Source organism: Danio rerio, chromosome 6 (assembly GCF_049306965.1).
Source record: "Danio rerio strain Tuebingen ecotype United States chromosome 6, GRCz12tu, whole genome shotgun sequence".
Lineage (NCBI taxonomy): Eukaryota > Metazoa > Chordata > Actinopteri > Cypriniformes > Danionidae > Danio > Danio rerio.
The window spans coordinates 9,552,724-9,572,208 of NC_133181.1; the positions used below are offsets into that span (position 1 = coordinate 9,552,724).

General features: G+C 36.7%; 1 protein-coding gene across 8 annotated transcripts in view; it reads left to right on the plus strand.

The window, feature by feature from the left end:
* The first annotated feature begins 644 nt into the window (after positions 1-644).
* The window catches only part of tspeara (thrombospondin-type laminin G domain and EAR repeats a), a 34,369-nt gene continuing 15,528 nt past the window's right edge, over positions 645-19,485 (plus strand). Inside the window, exons 1-8 of one of the 8 annotated variants that reach the window (XM_073953661.1) lie at positions 687-754; positions 5,957-6,031; positions 6,187-6,454; positions 14,882-14,965; positions 15,056-15,102; positions 15,371-15,597; positions 16,893-16,983; positions 17,615-17,771. In XM_073953661.1, coding sequence (XP_073809762.1) covers positions 6,343-6,454; positions 14,882-14,965; positions 15,056-15,102; positions 15,371-15,597; positions 16,893-16,983; positions 17,615-17,771 — 718 coding nt within the window. In that variant the 5' untranslated portion in view covers positions 687-754; positions 5,957-6,031; positions 6,187-6,342. Of the gene's footprint in view, positions 755-1,176; positions 1,301-5,668; positions 5,882-5,956; positions 6,455-9,419; positions 9,585-14,881; positions 15,103-15,370; positions 15,598-16,892; positions 16,984-17,614; positions 17,772-19,485 lie in introns of those variants that run through there. The other 7 variants (XM_073953658.1, XM_073953660.1, XM_073953656.1 and 4 more) reach the window with 7 other exon arrangements.

Genomic DNA, 19,485 nt, shown 5'->3' on the forward strand with positions numbered 1-19,485 from the left:
CACACACACACACACACTATAAATAAATAATAAGATAGTATTAGCATGTCTGATAGTACTTTTTCTACTATGGAAGTCAAAAGGTGCCATTAACCAACATTCTTCAAAATACCTTCTTTTGTGTGTTCAACATAAGCCATAAGGTTAAAAACCACATGATTAAATAATCAGGTAATTTTCATTTTGGGGGTCATCTATCCCTTTAGGATACACATTTAAAACTTTAAAAATGATTTTTTGTATAAAAGTACATGTGTAAACGTTTCCTCCCCTTTTCTGTCCACTTTCCACTAGTAAAGTCAACAAACCCATGAAGTAACACAAACTGAATTATGGCAGCACCAACACTAGCTGCTTTATGATAACGGGCTGCTCTGAAAGTCCTGGAAGTCATGGACCGCTTGCCTCTAACAGGATTAAATTTTCATTTACTACTATAAATATTCAATTGGGACGGCAGGATTCTGCCAAGAGTTCATGACCTGGTAGCGCAGTGTTTTAATATCCACTAAACTCAAGTAACATAACTACATAACAGTCAAGTGTTTGTCAAAGGCCGTTGCTGCTCGCAAAAGAATTTCAATTGCTGTGTTTCTCCCCTTTTAACGTCTCTAATATTCCTCGTTTTCTGCCAGCTTTGATGTGAGAAAGACTTTAAGTGACAAAGGTGAAGTGGGTCAGGTGCTCCGCATGCTGCTCTTAGCTTCAGATGTTGTTAAACCATTAGCAAATCTGCTACTCTATAATTGTTCAGGTAAGCAAGGTTGTCTTGAACAGTCTGTCAAACCTTGTAAAATATAATTAATGTAAGGATTTCACTTCATTTAATATTCTTAATATTTCTCATAATAGCAGTTTTAGATGAGCAAACGCCTTACCTTAAGTAGGGCGTTAGCACTTAATGCTAATGTGGTGTAAATATTTTGTAGGGTAATGCTTGTTTTACTATGTCAATTACTCTGGCATATGTTTTATGTAGCAGATGCCCTTTCTAAATATTTCTATTATTACAATTTAGGATAAACAGTCTGCTCACCTTAAGTACTGTAAGAATAATATGTTAGCACTTAGCTAATGTTACAAGATTAATGTGAAATGTTTTTGTAGGATAATGTGGTTTTACTTGGTTAATTAATCTGGCACCCACATAGACCCACCAAGACCCACATGGGACTTGGCCCAATTGTGGCTTCATTATGGCACTGTTGGCGTGTTGCTGGCTCTGGCATACATAATGTTAGCCGAATGTGGGCCATGATGCATGCATGACGGCAAACTACATTTGGGCCAGTTGTGGATGGTAGGTGTGTGGCTTTGATCAGTGTGGTGATTGTTCACATTGTTTATAGGTAACATAAGGCTAGGTTATGGCTCAGTTTTTGGCATTTCTGGGTAAAGAGTGGTGTTGATCTTGTTATAGCTGAGAACCAGTACCAATAATAAACCTGTTTTGGACCAGTTCAGGCAATAGTATCTGGAATTCTGGATGCAGCTTTTGTGATGCAAGCTGAGATCGAATCACCCAGCGATGCCAGACACAATTCACTCAAATGGAGTGAGTGACGTCACTGTGAGGGGTAGGGTTAGTGCTGGGGTTAGGTGAGCCCATTAAAAAGCATTGGATGCAGCTCAGATTGCACTGCACCAGGTCTACTTCTAGATCCCTCTCAGTTTAGGGCCAGTTAAGGGTGATAAATTGGCTGAGATTCAGGCCGGTTATGGGCCATGTGTGGCCCTTGTCTTTAATCCAGTTATGGGCCACTTCAGAAACGTCATTCTTTGCGGTACTTGGGCTGATGGAAAAGTTAACATGTGGCCCAAAGCTGGGCCAGAAAACATTTACTTTGTGGGCATATATTTTGTACTGCAGATGACCTTTCTAATTATTTCTCACAATAACAGCTTTGGATAAACAAACACCTCACCTTAAACAGGACTAGTATCCAGGGGTGCAACTACACATTTACTGAGGGGTATGCGGGTTCAAATTTTGTATGATCCCTCTTATTTTATATGAATTAATTAATAATAAATGAAGAAAAATTTTCCGATTAATCTTATAACTTTTGACATTATGTATGATTTGACAGTTTATTTTGATAAAAATAAAAACAAATCTAAACAGTTACATCTACATGAACACTTTAGGCTGTGGGACTGCATGTTATTGTGTTAAATGATTTTGAATTAAACAATAACAATATTATATTCGTTTAAAATGCAAAATAATGTTTTTTTAACAAAACATATTTATTTATTTTTATTATTTGAAACTTTTAATAAGGATAATTTTAAAAATAGTTTTGGCACAACGGCGCCCCCCCATGTGTGGCGCCCCTATGCGCCGCATATACTGCATACCCCCTTGTTGCGCCACTGCTAGTATCTTAGCACTTAGCTACTGCTACAAGATTAAAGTTGAGGTGTAAATTATTTGTAGCGTGAAAGGTTTTGTTCTCTTTCAATTACTCTGGCATATGTTTTATGTGGCAGATGCCCTTTCTAAATATTTCTCATTATAACAATTTTGCATAAGCAATCCTTAAGTAGGATTAGAAAGTTAGCACTTAGCTAATGCTACAAGATTACTGTGTCATTTTTTTGTAGGGTAATTTTACTTGGTTAATTACTCTGGCATATGTTTTATGTTGCAGATGTCCTTTCTAAATATTTCTCATAAAAACAGTTTTGGATAAATAAGCCTCTCACTTTAGAATTAGTACATTAGCACTTAGCTATTAATGTTGTGGTGTAGTTTTTAGTAGGATAATTTGTGTTTTGAAAAAGTACCTGTAATACCTGCTCCACTAATTAGACAAACCCATATCATTTAGCCATTACATCCTAAAATGTATCAGGGAGAGACCGAGAGTGAGAGGGAAAAGTCATGCAAAACAAATATTCCTGGGAAAAACAGGCTGGGTTGTAACAGCCACTGACACGATCGATACCTCAGATCATTCAGCATGTTGAAGAGAGGTGTGGTTTTATTGTTTACACTTTATTTGGATGGTCTTATTTACTCACATTTCTTTGGCCTAGTTATCAGGGGTCACCACAGTGGAATGAACCGCCAATTACTCTGGCATATATTTTATGAGGCAGATGCTCTTCCAACAGCTACCCAGCACTGCACGTACACTAGCTCAGGAACCCCCGGTGCTGGGAAACACACACGCACACATACAGTACACTATGACCAATTTAATTTATCCAGTTCACCTAGCATGATGAAAGGAGACGAAACGAAGAGAGGAGGAGCACAAAAAGTAAAACCCTGCTCCCTACTCAATATCCCATTTCATGTGGAAATACATCATGATACTGAAATAAAAGTCTGCAGCAACTTCGGCTCCACACAATCTTTAGTCTATAGGAGTCAAACTTTGCAATGTTTGTTTTGCCAGGTCATATTGATAATATTAAAATGAACATTTAATCAGTGCCAAAAAAGTTAATCAGCTGAAAAAAGAGTTTGTCTTCAATCAAACTCTGACCATTTGTTTCTGCTATTGGAGTGGCGGTCCTTCTGTTTACCTCAGATTTACAGCTTTAGCCACACTATTATTAACCACACCCCTCTTACCATTTTGCTATGAGTTGATGCTACGCAAAAGTAAACCCAAGCCCCCCTACTCAATATTCCGTTTAAGACTTTAAAACACAGACTTTTAAATTCAGTCCGCCAGCCTCAGAGCTTCCGGTTAATTGTCATCCCATACAAAATTGCCGTGTTTAAGATCTGATTTCTTTAAAAAACAGCGACCTTCATTGCCTGGCTGAGATACGATATAAAGTGAATCTCGGACCAAACAAGAAGTTCTGCATTAAATTATATTTTTCGTGCCATGTCTTTAAAATATGGAAATGAATTGTACCCTAGTATTTTCCATGGAATTTCTGTGCTCGCCTGCGTTTAAATCATCTTTTGTCTCTTTTACGCTTTAACAACCAAATGGATGTTTCAGTCTATTTAACTGATTATATTTGAATTCCTTTACAACATTGATGCTGTAAAAGAAACTTTATGAAATTAAGACAGTCACATAAAGCTTTCAACGAAAGTTCATCATTGCCTAAAAAACTCTAGCTGTGCATAGAGCCCATTGTTTGCATCGTTTAAACAGTAAACAGTAATTTTATGCCCTGCTATGTTTGTCATTTGTCATTTTATAAACACACAACTACAATTTAAAGATAATCGTGTTCATATAAACACTATAAATGAGGACTTCTTCCTCAATCTCCAGGTCTGAATGCAGACTCAATGCAGCAGGTCTCTTGCCCTGTGTATTTTAACCATTAGCCCTGCTGGTAATCTGGAGGATTTAGGCGAACACAGCAGCACGGCGATGTGTCTAAATGTGAACGAACCCCACTGATAAAGGACAAAGTCTGCCATTTTCCAATTCTTGTACTGCTCTACTGACTCAAATGCTTGCTGCAAACAACAGCTTTGCTGTATCGGCCCTGACAGGATCGCAGGGAAAAACATGCAACAAACCCCGTGGATTATGGGAACAAACACATACGAGCCTTCATGAATTCCTAATTACTGTGTGCCGTGGGTCCGTGGACGAAATCTCACCCAGTCATCAATCAACATAGGGTCTCACAGCTTGGCACTGGCAGGTCTGCCTTGCCTTCGGAAAGCACATGCAGTCATGAATAATTAAGAAGCCGACTCTTATCATAGGATAAGAAAACTCTGCTATGAATTATAATGAGAAACCGACGCGTCATCTTTGCACTTGCAGTTTTGCGATATGTCACCGATTTTGATCCTGCCCCAAAAATCATTTTAAACCCAGAAGCTGAAATTAGCTGACAAAAGCTCAAAATTATCCAGTTTTCCCCACAATTAAAGCTAACAGGTGCTAACATTGTCTTAACTGATGCTCAACACACACAAATCGGTTAAAATCTCAAAAAAAGTAGTCAAGGGTTTCTTGAACCTTTAAAGTTCACAGTAAAGAACTTTACTATTAAGTATTTAAGTATTTCAGAATTTACATCTCTATTAATTAGCTTTGTTATAAAAATGTAAGCATTTAAGATGAAGAAAGCAACTTGTTTTGAATACAAGCATACAGTTGAAGAAAAAATGATTAGCCCTCCTGCGATTTATGTTTTCTTATTCCAATATTTCCCAAATGATGTTTAACAGAGCAGGGAATTTCTCACAGTATTTCCTCCATTTTTTTTTATTTATTTAGAAAGTCTTATTTGTTTTATTTGAGCTAGAATAAAAGCAGTTTTTTAAAATCAAAGATCAATATTATTAATTTTCTTAAGCAATTTCTGTTTTTGATTGTCTACAGAACAAACCATCGATCGTTATACAATGTCTTGCCTAATTATCTTATCCTGCCTAATTAACCTAGATAAGCCTTTAAATTGCGCTTTAAGCTGAATACTAGCATCTTGAAAAATATCTAGTCAAATATAATCTACTGTCATCATGGCAAAGATAAAATAAATCAGTTATTAGAAATGAGTCATAAACTATTATGTTTAGAAATGTGCTGAAAAAATCCTCTCTGTTAAACAGAAATTAGGAGAAAATATACGGGGGGCTAATCATTCAGAAAGACTAACTATTAATTCTGACTTCAACTGTACATGTTGTTAGGGAACACTTTGACTACACATCAAAGGTCAGCAAGAGAGAGAGAGAGAGAAAAACAGAAAGTGAGAGTGAATCAGATGAGGACACCGAGAGGGACTCCACCCAGAGGAAGAAAATAAAACAGAGGGAAGGAGGAGGGGGTTATGATGAAGCAGAGAAATGCTGAGATTAGGACTCCAGGAAATCTTTCTCTCTCTCTGTCTGGCTCTGTACCTCCTTCTGAGCCCCTCCTCTCATGTTGACATGGTCTCTGTAAATACAGCACGTTTGCCCCTTGAGCTCTCAGTTGTAATTGTGATGTGTGAACATGTTCTTCCTACTCTACAGGTGACAGGTGAAGCAGATACATCGGGAAACGCTGAGAAACAAAGCTTGAGGATCTTTGACTGAAGCCTTCACAAAGTATTTTGGCTCCAACTCTTTTTGTTAATGATTAGCATTTGGGTGAATAATTAAAAACTTTCTTGGGACATGAATTTTGATCGATTATTTGTTATTTTTTAAGTATTTTTTTTAAACATTACTGCAGTTTATGTTAGTTGTTTTATCAAAATTAGACAATGAAGGACAAACTCCATTCTGGACAGTTCAGGAGCTTAAGAATACAGGACATAAAGGCATCTTGACCAGCGGAGAGCTTTGAGTTATCCGAATACCCTTGTGGCGAGTCAGACATTTGTAAGGACATCTTTTATTGAGGAATCAACAGGGTAATGGAAGGACATCAGGACTTGCTGCCATCATCATGGCTACTTACATTTCTACTGCTGCTGCTGATGTCATTGACAGGAAGCGTGACTGTAGTGCCATGGAAACCCTGTACAGGTGAGATACAGTACATGTATATGAAGCAATGCTACTTGTGCAGTTCGTTTCTGATTCATTTTAGTTTGGCTGTTTTGTGTTTTGATAACTATTAAATTGATTGTGAGGTGACATGGTGGCCCAGTGGTTAGCACTGTCGCCTCACAGCAAGAAGGTCGCTGGTTCAAGCCCTGGCTGGGTCAGTTGGGATTTCTGTGAGGAGTTTGCATGTTCTCCCCGTGTTTGTGTTTCTTCCGAATGCTCCTGTTTCCCTCACAGCCTGAAGACATGTGGTATAGGTGAATTAAATTAACTAAATTGGCCGTAGTATGTGTGTGTGGATAAGTGTGTATGGACGTTTCCCAGTGCTGGGTTGCAACTGGAAGGGCATCTGCTGTGTAAAACATATGCTTGATAAGTTGGCGGTTCATTCCACTGTTGTGACCCCTGATGAATAAAGGGACTAAGCCGAAGGAAAATGAATGAACTGACAAAAAATTATTTTGCGTGAAAACAATTTTCACTCAGACATTATTAGAAAAAGTGTTTAAATTATTAGAGAAATAATTAACTTAGTCATTAAATCAAATTCTAAAATAGGCTAAAAAGTTTACATCTCATTTAAATACTTTCATTTTATTTGTTTTTCATTGAAATATTTTGACATTTAAAACTGCTTTGTCTTGCTTAGACTAAATTTAACGACTAATGGTTATATTTATATTTGTTTATACTAATTAAACCCATTTCTATCCTATATTTTTAAAGTTTCTTATGATTAGAAAATTGTAGCTCCACTGGTAATAATATGCAAAAATTCGAGGATTTTTCTCACACATCATATCTCTCATATTTCAAAATCTATAACTATGACGGCATCTTTAACAATTGCCTATATCAGTGGTTCGCATGATAACAATCTGTTTATTATAAGTGCATTTACTGTCATATTTTTAAAATACACTTTTGTAGGTAACTATTTTGTAGATCTGATCATAGATATTAGAGATGTATTGATTTGGAAGATTTTAACCTTTTATAATGCCACTATTGAATTGTTTTATCATTCATTCATTCATTTTCTTGTCGGCTTAGTCCCATTTTTAATCTGGGGTCGCCACAGCAAAATGAACCGCCAACTTATCCAGCAAGTTTTTACGCAGCGGATGCCCTTCCAGCCGCAACCCATCTCTGGGAAATGAATTGTTTTATATCATTGGAAATATTGATTGTTCAATTGACCTGCTTTCTTAGAGGCAGAACACAAGAAAAAGGTGTAAAAAATAAACCATGAAAACAAGTGTTTGCTTATTATGCCAAGCCTGAAATAAATTACTTGTGCAAAATCAATTTATTGAAGAAAATGATGAATAAAAATATACATCCCTGCTGAAAAATCCAGCTTTAACCAGCCTAAGCTGGTTGGCTGGTCGACCAGGCTGGTTTTAGAGGGGTCTTGGCCACTTCCAGGCTGGTTTCCAGCCATTTCCAGCCTGGTCTTAGCTGGTCAGGCTGGGAGATGTCCAGATAAAACCAGCTTGACCAGCCTAGCCAAGCTGGGAGTCCAGCAAAACCAGCTATATCAAGCTTAAATCAGGCTGGTCAAGCTGGTTTTAGCTGGATTTGGCTGGTCATTTTCCAGCTTGACCAGCTTAGACCAGCCTGGAAATGGCTGGAAACCAGCCTGGAAGTGGCCAAAACCCCTCTAAAACCAGGCTGGTCGACCAGCTAAAACCAGCCAACCAGCCTAGGCTGGTTTAAGCTGGATTTTTCAGCAGGGTATTTTTGACAAAAAATTACTTACTAAAGTAAATTTATACTGTATACACACATACACATGCACATACACGCACACACACAGTATATAAGGTTTTTCCTGTACGGTGTCCAGCTCGAAGGGCATCTGCTGTGTAAAACATGTGCTGGATAAGTTGGCAGTTCATTCCGCTGTTGCAACCCCTGATGAATAAAGAGAGCCCAGAAAAATGAATGAATGAATTCCTAAGGATGCACAGTGATTAAAGCTGGATGTATTGTCAACATTTTTGATATTCATTAGCTGATAAAAGTTCTGATTGTGGATGCAAACAGTCATATTTGTAAAACGTTGTACAAAAAATCTCATAATTAAAAAACTTGTTTTTGTGTATCATCTGGACCCCCACAATGTCACTAAACAGAATAAAATGAATGCTTACTACATGTAATTGTAAGACAAGCAGAGAGATATATCCATAATTCAGTATGGTCTCTTCCCAAACCCGGCGACATCCCTCGGGCACAAATACCCCTATTTTCATACCGCGAAGGCAATTACATTAGATACCAATGTGAAAAAAACTAAAAAATGCTAAAATGTTCACCAAGAAATTTGAAAATATTGCTTTTGTATGTCAAGAGCAAACCATCTAGTTCCACTATTAAGACAATGAGATCAGCGGAATGACTGTTATTACAATAGAAGCTGTAAAAACCACAATAATGTGGATGAACCAAAGAATGCTGGGAATGTTTAGGAAATTGCAGCCCTGTCACTGAACATCTATAGATGACATCTCTTTGTCATCAGTGTTCTTTTTTGAGGAACCCTACTCATGTATTTGTAGTTAGGAAACTGAGGAAGAAGCATAAAGAGTATCAGTTGCATCCAGGGGCGCCTCCAAGGGGTGGCCAGGGGTGGCCACGGCCACCCCTCGGTAAACTCTGGCCACCCCTGTGGCCACCCCAATATAATTTTGCGGTTGACATTATTGATTTAAATGAACTCATAAATTCCCAATATTTAGATAAATAAATAAATAAAATGCAGTCACTAAATTATTGTTGGTGTTACCGACGTAGCTCTCCCCCTCTGGTTCAATGCTGGTGAAAGCAAACTGACGCATGCGCGCGGAAAACCATTCCCGCGCGCCTCACGCACTCCTTTGTGAATCCCGGTTGGTTGTTTGCATGCACGCCGACATAATAGGCACCGCTCATGCGCCGTGAAACCGGAGTAACAGCCTTTTGTGCAGAGGTGTCGGCACGCAGCGAGTTTTGAAAGTTGTTTAAAGTTTATATAATATGATGATGATGATGATGATGATGATGATGATGTTACTTTCACTAAGCATGCCTTTAAAGCAGAAAGGAGGGATAATGATTCAGGGAGGTAAGACTTCATAACATGATTTCTCAGCCATGATCTGGTCTAAGATCACAGATAATTCTATAATACATTTTTTTGTTTTCTTTAGAATTGTCATAATTAATTTTCATGCAAAAGGTTTCTTAAGTGATGTTGGCATATCACTCCAGTTGTTGCTTTCCAGTAATATTCAGGACTGATTTCTGTTATTTATTTAGAATAATAATTGTATATTAATATTAATTGTATTTATTTAGAATAAATATAAATAAATTGTTATATTTATTGAATAACAAATCTAACAATTCAAGAGAGGTGGGGGTGTATAGGGTGGTTCGCCCAGGGTGTCATTTAAACTAGAACCACCACTACTACCCTCCCCGATCGTCCTTGACAGCACGCACACACCTTCAATAGACAGCAATGGCTATTTAATATTTACCTTAAGCTACAGTATATCAATAGAAGAAGCTGCATTAATAAAATGGTTCAAAAAGCAATATGGATAAAATAATATTATTAGGTATAGTGAGTGTGTATAGTAATCCCTTTTTTTCAGTTTGTTCATTTGTTTGGGTAATTAATAAACTCATTATTCTTTCATTAATTTTCTTTTCGGCTTAGTCCCTTTATTAATCCAGGGTCACCACAGCAGAATGAACCGCCAACTTATCTAGCACATTTTGACACAGTGGATGCCCTTCCAGCTGCAACCCATCTCTGGGAATAATAAACTCATTAATCTTCATTAATTTTAGACATGGCAAATACCGTATGATGTACAATAAAGGCACGTAAAAAAAGAAGTTATTTATACAGTATATGAAAAGTGTTTTTAAACTAAACATAGATTTTTATTTGGTTTGCACATGTACTTGCTGAATTATTTCAAAGAATAAATTGCAATATTTCAAGTAGAATTAATTAAATTAATAAAAACTACATTATTTCATTTACCAGAAACAAAAATATAACATTACACTGAATTCTTTATTTTTTTTGTGTGCCACCCCAAGATTTAGTGCGGCCTCTTCTGGCCACCCCTAAGAAAATTTTCTGGGGGCGCCACTGGTTGCATCCTCATGTTTGCTGTCGTTAATTGAACACTAATGTAAATTTTAGGGGATAGTACACTGAAAAATGAAAACATGCTCACTATTACACTCCTTGTGTGGTTTCAACCCTTAATACGTTTCTTTTTTCCTCAAAAGAAGATATTTTAAAAAAATGCTGGATACTATGGTAATAAAAAATACTAAATACAATGGTTAGATTTCAGCCTGTTTTCCAATATATATACAGTATAAATAAATATATATTGTTATTATTAGAATAAATAAACTCAGATATGTTTAGAATAAGTGGAGGTCAGTAAGTGATGACAGAATATAAAAAATCTGGTGCCACTTTATATTTAGTGGCCTAATATGTACTTACAATGAAATTAATGATTTGTTTTAATGTGCTTATTGTGTAAATACATACATACATATATATATATATATATATATATATATATATATATATATATATATATATATATATATATATATATATATATATATATATATATATATATATATATATATATATATTGTATTATATATTATATTGTATTATATATATATTGTATTTATGGTTGGTTAATTACATGCATGTATTTACATCTGTAATTAATTTCTGTAATTGCACTGTTGACCATCCCTTACACCTTAACTCACCCCTAAACCCATACCACCAAATCAAGAGCACTAGAAGTGTTTTGCAATACACTATTAATACAGTAAGTACATTGTTTTTATTTTTTGATGCAGATACATAGTGGTTAAGGCCACTTAATATAAAGTGTGACCAACATTCTATATATTTTAGATTAGGACTATGTGTTATTCTAAAGAAGAAAGTCATGAAAATAGTACTTAAATCATCATTAAACTCCAGGCGACACGGTGGCTCAGTGTCAGCATTGTCACTGTCAATGTTTCCCAATACTGGGTTGCGGCTAGAAGGGAATTCTGCAGTGAAAAACATACTGTATGCTGTATAAGTAGTCGGTTCATTCCACTGTGGTGACCACTGATGAATAAAGGGACTAAGCCAAATGAAAATGAATGAAGGAATTATTGAATTGCAGCTAATAAACTGATTTTGTAAAGTTTAGTATGAGAGAGCTGATAAAGTAAGGGAGAGTCTCTCTCGCTCTCTCTTCCTCTGTATATTTTGCATGGAAGGCAATTTGCATACTTAAAAATTGATAAAAAGATAAGACTCTAAAGATAAACTCTATTAATAGCTATTTTCATCCGCAGAGGTAAAAATACATTCACCCAAAAGTCTGTTCAGCCAAATGTATGGATTTCACTACACTACACTACACTACACTACACTACAATACAATACACTACACTACACTACACTACAATACACTACTCTACACTACACCACACTACACTACACTACACTACAATACACTACACTACACTACACTACAATACACTACACTACACTACAATACACTACACTACACTACACTACAATACAATACACTACACTACACTACACTACAATACAATACACTACACTACACTACACTACACTACACTACACTACAATACAGTACACTACACTACACTACACTACACTACAATACAGTACACTACACTACACTACAATACAATACACTACACTACAATACACTACACTACACTACACTACAATACACTACACCACACCACACTACACTACAGTACAATACAATACACTACACTACACTACAATACACTACACTACACTACACTACACTACACTACAATACACTACTCTACACTACACCACACTACACTACACTACACTACAATACACTACACTACACTACAATACACTACACTACACTACACTACAATACAATACACTACACTACACTACACTACACTACACTACAATACAGTACACTACACTACACTACAATACAATACACTACACTACAATACAATACACTACACTACACTACAATACACTACACTACACTACAATACAATACACTACACCACACCACACTACACTACAGTACAATACAATACACTACACTACACTACACTACACTACAATACAATACACTACACTACAATACACTACACTACACTACACTACAATACAATACACTACTCTACACTACACCACACTACACTACACTACACTACACTACAATACACTACACTACACTACACTACACTACACTACAATACACTAAACTACACTACAAAACACTACACTACACTACAATACAATACAATACACTACACTACACTACACTACAATACACTACAATACACTACACTACACTACAATACACTACACTACAATACACTACAATACACTACACTACACTACAATACACTACACTACAATACAATACAATACAACACAATACAATACAACACAATACAATAATGCACACTGTAAAAAATTTAGTACAACAAAAGTTCACTCAACTTCAGACATTCCAGTTCTGCAGACAAAAATTTCAGTTGGCACAACTTTAAAAATTTTGTAACGGAGTTGTTCACCTCTCCAGAAAACTAATAATCTTATGCTAACCCAACTACATGTTTTTTGTATTACTGACTTATTCTCAAATGTTGAGTGAACAAGAAAAAGCAAAAGCAAATAAGGATTGTTGTTTGTTGTTGTTACACTGGGAAATTTTTTTTTACAGTGCCCATAAATCTGGAGGTTTTGTGCAAGAACTAAGGCTGGAATAAATAACTAACAAAAATAAATGGTTTATGTATATTAAAAATTAGTATATTATTATAATTAATATTTAAAAGGAGTTATCCTGCACAAACTTGTAGTTTCACAGTAGAGTCTAAAAGTCAAACAAATCCAACCAGCTATATGTTCTGTCAATAAGGGTTTGATCTAGAGTTTATGTTTAACTCCAGAGCAAACATACTTGAAATTATGACACATGCACTCTCTTTCTTCATGTCATCGGAGGGGGAAAGTCTCACCCATCAGACAATCTCTTCCTCGTTAGCATAGAGAGCCCTGAGTGAGAAGCAGCGATCTGCCTTTAGAGTTTTAAGCCATAAGTTTGAGGCAGAGGTAATGTCAGCGACTCAGGCTGCATTTATTCTGCATGGTTCAAGTGATTCAATTCACATTTTTTTCTCCCATGTGGCACAGATCAGATATGGCTGGAAAAAAAATCTAATGGATTCTGATTTACTCAAATCAGATTCAGGCCTTGTTCATATGTAGAGATTTATCAGATTCGGATCCGTGCCCGCGTGTCTGCAGTGTAAGCAGGTAGATTGGATTTTCACCTGTCAATGCGAGTCGCACGTCATTAAAAACTGATGTCAACTGTGATGCTTTCATTTCAGAAGACTTCAGCAGAGTCCCAAACCTTATATCTCATACACAAGGACTAAAAAAGCTAAGAGAGAGAGAGAGAGAGAGAGAGAGAGAGAGAGAGAGAGCGAGAGAGAGAGATCAACATCCGCCACGTAAAAAATATAAACTAATATAAAACTGTTGCATATGCATAAATCACACCATGGACATTACGATTAAGATGCCAACTGGTTTAAAAAGGCCTAGATTAAAACAAGATGGCCAAATGAGAACTTTTCTGTCATAAACTATAGTAAAACAACCTGTTAAGAAGAATAATAAAAAAAATTTGTAGCCCTGTGAACAAATTAAATACAGGAATGGAGAAAACAGTGCTCTTTTATTATTATTAGTCAGCGCCTGTTTTTTTCCATGTCATTGCACCTTTTCCGTTGCTGTGTAAATGCAGACAATCAGATACAAGTCACATTTAAAAGATGATGTTAGCGGATCATCAAAAAATCAGATACACTCAAGAAATTGGAATTGACCATCAAGATCTGCAGTGTAAATGCAGCCTAAGAGGCACAAATGCACAAATGAGCATTGTAGTCTCTATAGACTGCCTTATTCTAAGCCACTGACTTAAACTATTTTTCACAGAGATAGCATTAGTCCTGTTTTGAATCTGCAGATATGCTGAAAGTAGATGTTTGAAAATAGAGCTGGGAGCACAATCTCATTTGAGTTTAAAGGGACAGTCACCAAAATGGCAAAATTTGGATCAAACCCTAAAAGGGGCAGTTTCAAAGAATTACTTTTAATTATTATTTTTAATTATTATTCATTTAAAAAAAATTATTGTGTAGTGTTTTAAGCTGAAACCTCACATACACACTCTAGGGAAATCAGAGACTTATTTTACATCTTGTAAAAATGGGCATAATAGGTCCCCTTTAAATCTTTCTCTTGTCCCTCTACAGATCTCCATCCGGTGGACCTGCTGTCTCGAGTGCTGCCCCGTAACGGAGAGGCTCAGGCTGGGGTTCGAATGGTGCAGGAGGGAGGTGCTCGTGGAGTCCAGTTCTTCCGTCCCACACAGACACTAACCTTTCCGTCGTCTCAGCTCTTTGTTAACTGCCCTCACTTCCCTGCAGAATTCTCCATTGTGGCCACTGTAAAAATGCCCCACACCAGAGTGAAGGTACACTTATAATGAATGCTTTTAATGACTTAGACATTTAAAGCCAGAATCTCTGTTTACAGGTCAGCTTGATTACTATATTAGGTCTGCACATTTTTACTTTAAAATTTGTTATTTTAATTCAGATATTCAAATATATTTAAGAGCCTATGATTGTATTTAGTGCAGCGATGTGTATTTTCTTAACTTATGTTGTGCAATTAAAAGTGTTGCAAACCTGATGATCTTCTTGCCTCTCTGGATTTTCTCTGTCCTTGCTGTCATTCAGAGGAATGAGTACCTGCTCGCTGTGGTGAAGGAGGATGTCAATCAGCTGTTGCTTGGCCTGCGTTTCTCTAAAGAGAAGGTCCATCTCATCTATCAGGGCTCGACGGGAAAAGAGCGTCTCAGCTTTAAAAGAGTCCGTATGGCAGATAACCACTGGCACAGCATGGTGTTAGCCGTCAGCGGTCACCATGCCACCCTCACTCTTGATTGTGGGATCCCACTGGAACTGTGAGTCTGTGATAACACTAGAAATACGGTTATTTTTATTAGATGAGATCTACATGCTTGCAATATTACACCCGGATTTTATACTAGTTACTATCAAAAGATGTAGTATGCTAAACTGTCAGTAACTTTTTGCTTGATAACTAAAGACAAATTAATAAAACTAAACTGCATTTTTTTCTGGTCTTCTATCTGTCAAACAACAAGGAGCTTAAAATATTCCAAAGCAATCTGAATTTGAATTGTGTTCAATTTAATTATTGAAAAAATATACAAAAACATGCACATCACTTTAACTGGATGCTAAGCCAAACAGCAAAAAAGTGCAAAATATACTGTTTATTCAAAAAGGCGGCAACACCAAATCTTAAAAAATGTCCATTTATTTAATTATTTAAATTTAAAAAGCCTGATACAAGGCATACGCCTTTTTAATTTAATAAATTGGCATTTTTGGAGCTTTGGTGTTGCCGCCTTTTTGAATATATCTTAATTGTAATTATTAACAATTGAGATTTAATAAAAACTAATATTATATGCCATTACATGTTTTTTCATTTTAATTTCCTAATTTGAATTTCTTAACCTGAATATTGAACATCTGAATTTTAAGACGAAGTGGATTAATTAAGTAGATTCAATATGTAAGTAGAAAACCCATGCAAACTAGGGGAGAATATGCAAACTCCACACAGAAATGCCAACTAGCTATTGAGCAGGGGTTGGGCTATTGAATGGTGGCTCAGTGGTTAGCGTTGCCTCACAGCAAGAAGGCATTTCCAGTTGGCATTTCTATGTGGAGTTTGCATGTTCTCCCTGTGTTTGTGTGGGTTCACTCCGGGTGCTCCGGTTTCCCCCACCGTCCAAAGACATGCACCATATGTGAATTGGATGAACTGAATTGGCCGTAGTTTTAGGAGTGCGTGAATGTGAGAGTGCATGGGTGTTTTCCAGTACTGGATTGTGGCTGGAATGGCATCTGCTGCGTAAAACATATGCTGGAATATTTGGTGGTTCATTCCGCTGTGGCGAACCTTGATAAATAAGGGACTAAGCCGAAGGAAAATATACGAATTAAAGATTTTAAAAAATATTATTTGTTGGCCAAAATGTGTTTATATTCTCTAATGAATTAGCTGTGATGAATAAATGAAAATTTTGTACATAGGTGGCATTTTAAAAAAGTTCCTGAGATTTGTTATTTCTAAAGGCGAGGATCCTTCCCATTGAAATATATAATAGTTTAATACAAATCTAATGTGTTTTGTGTATAATATACTTCCACTGATGTCTTCCAGGGTCCATAAACAGCCGTTTCCCTCTGATCTCAGCACTGGAGGCTCCAGGTTTCACATTGGAAGTCGGAGGAAATGGAAAGGCCTGTTTTCTGTGAGCTCTCTATTCTCATTTTCATAATTATTTGCTTTAAATAACCCTCTATAGCACAGCTGTCAAAGTCAGTTCCTGGAGGGCCTCTGAGCTCTGCAGAGTTCAGCTATATCTTTAATTAAACACACCTGATTCAATTAATTAGGTCCTACAGGCTTGTTTAAAACCTACATGTTAAACCAGGTCAGTGTGTTGGAGCAGGGTAGGAATTAAATTGCGGAGTTTGATAAAATTAGCTGAGCTTTATACTCCTGCTCAATAAGGAACATTTTGCAAATGCTTATTGTAAAAACCCTGGAAGTGTTCAATTCAGATCAATATATATGAGCAATATCACATGAGTAGCAGTGCGATATGGCTGTATATCAGCATTGGTGGGAAGGGTGCGTTGGTACGAGCCCGCAGGACGAGTGCCTTAGTATACACTGTAAAAAATGCAGGGTTCCACACAATTCATTCATGTTGTTCCAACACAAATTGATTGACAAATTGATTCTAACAAATGTATGTGGATTGAACATTAAAAAAAATTAGGTTGTCCCAATTATTGAATGATGAAAAGTATTCTGAATAGATAGATAGATAGATATTGTAATCAGTGCACACCTGATAGTCTGTCTTCTTTCTTAAGGGTTTGCTGCGCCAGCTCGTCCTGCTGCCTGGATCCGATGCAACGTCTCGTGTTTGCCCTTCGTCCAGACCATCACTAGTTGAGCTTTCAGTCCCTACATTTCTGTCAAACTTGCCAGCGATATCCCACATGAACGACGTCCTGGTTCCTCCATATGGTAAAACTAAATGTTTTATTCAAATAATGATAAATGAGCAGTTCATACACACTGTAAAAAAAAGTTGACTCAACTGGTAACAAACTTCAGGACATTTTTTAACTGACTCAAGTTTCAACCTAATTACTGACCTTAAACTCAAAAATGACCTGAAGTTTATTGCCTTAAAATTTTAAGTTGGGTCAACTAATTTTTTATCAGTGAATAAATGAAAATGTGCTGTTAATCGACTTATGCTCAGGCCAACCACTAGGCAAGTGACTTTCAATACAGAATATTAAATATGAATATTCCTTTAAGGCAAGGATAAAGGATTAGTTCACCCAAAAATGAAAGGTCTGTGAATAATTAATTCATGTTATTAATTCATTATTACTAACATGTAATAGTTCTGTTATTAATTAATGAATACACATGTTGTTCCTATCCCCTGAGACCATCCTTCATCTTTGAATTGCATCTTTGGATAAATACCTGTATTTAAAAGAGCACTCCCCCTTATTTTGAAAATAGCTTCATATTACAACTCCACAAGAGCTAAACAGTTGAGCTTTTGACCATTCAGTCAATCTCCGGGTCTGGCAGAAGCACTTTTAGCTTAGCTTAGCATAGATCATTGAATCGGATTAGACCATTAGCATTTAGCTCAAAAATTAACGAAGAGTTTTGTGAATTTTTCTCTTTAAAGCTTGACACTTCTGTAGTTACATCGTGTACTAAAAAACTTGCTATTTTCTAGGCTGATTTGGCTAGGATCTCTATAGTCTCATTCCAGCAAACTATCCAGTGTTGTTATTACCCAGCACCTAAAATTAGTCCCCAGTCAGAAGCCCTACCCTTGCACCAATAGTTAGAATTTGCATAGTATCATTGCATAGTACATTTTTAAAAATCTTTGAGCAAGATGCTAATCATCGAATCCATAGGTCTCAACAGTGACCACTAGACCCCAGTGGCGCTGTTATGCTGTTGCAGTTGGAATAAAAAATAAGTATTGCAAGTATCATCTGCAAGACTCTTTTAACCACGGCATTACTTTCTAATGATGATGGCTTATTCTTTTTCTCCCGTTTTTAGATTTCTGATCAAGTTATGTCAGATTTATTAATATAGTGAATCATCTGTTTTTCATTGAGCAGGTGTAATATTCATTAATATTAATTATACAAATTCTTATATTTACTAAGGTGCCATTGTTTGGGGTGGAATGATAGTTAACCTGCAAGCTGCATTTTGCTCACGGGGCTACGAGAAAATAAATAATAAGAGCGGAGCTGCGGCAAAGTAATGAATAAAAACAGTGAGGCTATGGTCAAATAAATAAATAAATAAAAAGTGTGACTCCTGAGAGTGCAGGCATCTGAGGACACCAGCCCTCGCTGCCAAGAAACAGACCGGCCCACCGGGAATTCTCCCAGTCCTCCCGATTAGCCAATCCAGGCCTGGGTCTCAAACTCGATTCCAGCTCTGCACAGTTTTGCTCCAACGCTAATCAAACACAGCTTCTCCAACTAATCAAGCTCTTCAAGACTATTATAGACTATTAAGCAGGTGTGAGTTGGAGGTGGTTGGTGCTAAACTGTGCAGAGCTGCGGCCCTCGGAGCTGCGGCCCTCCAGGAGTTTTAGACCACTAGTTAATCAGATTCAATGATCTTTGCTAAGCTAAGCTAACAGTGATCCCACCGGACCATAAGATTGGCTGAATGGTTTAAA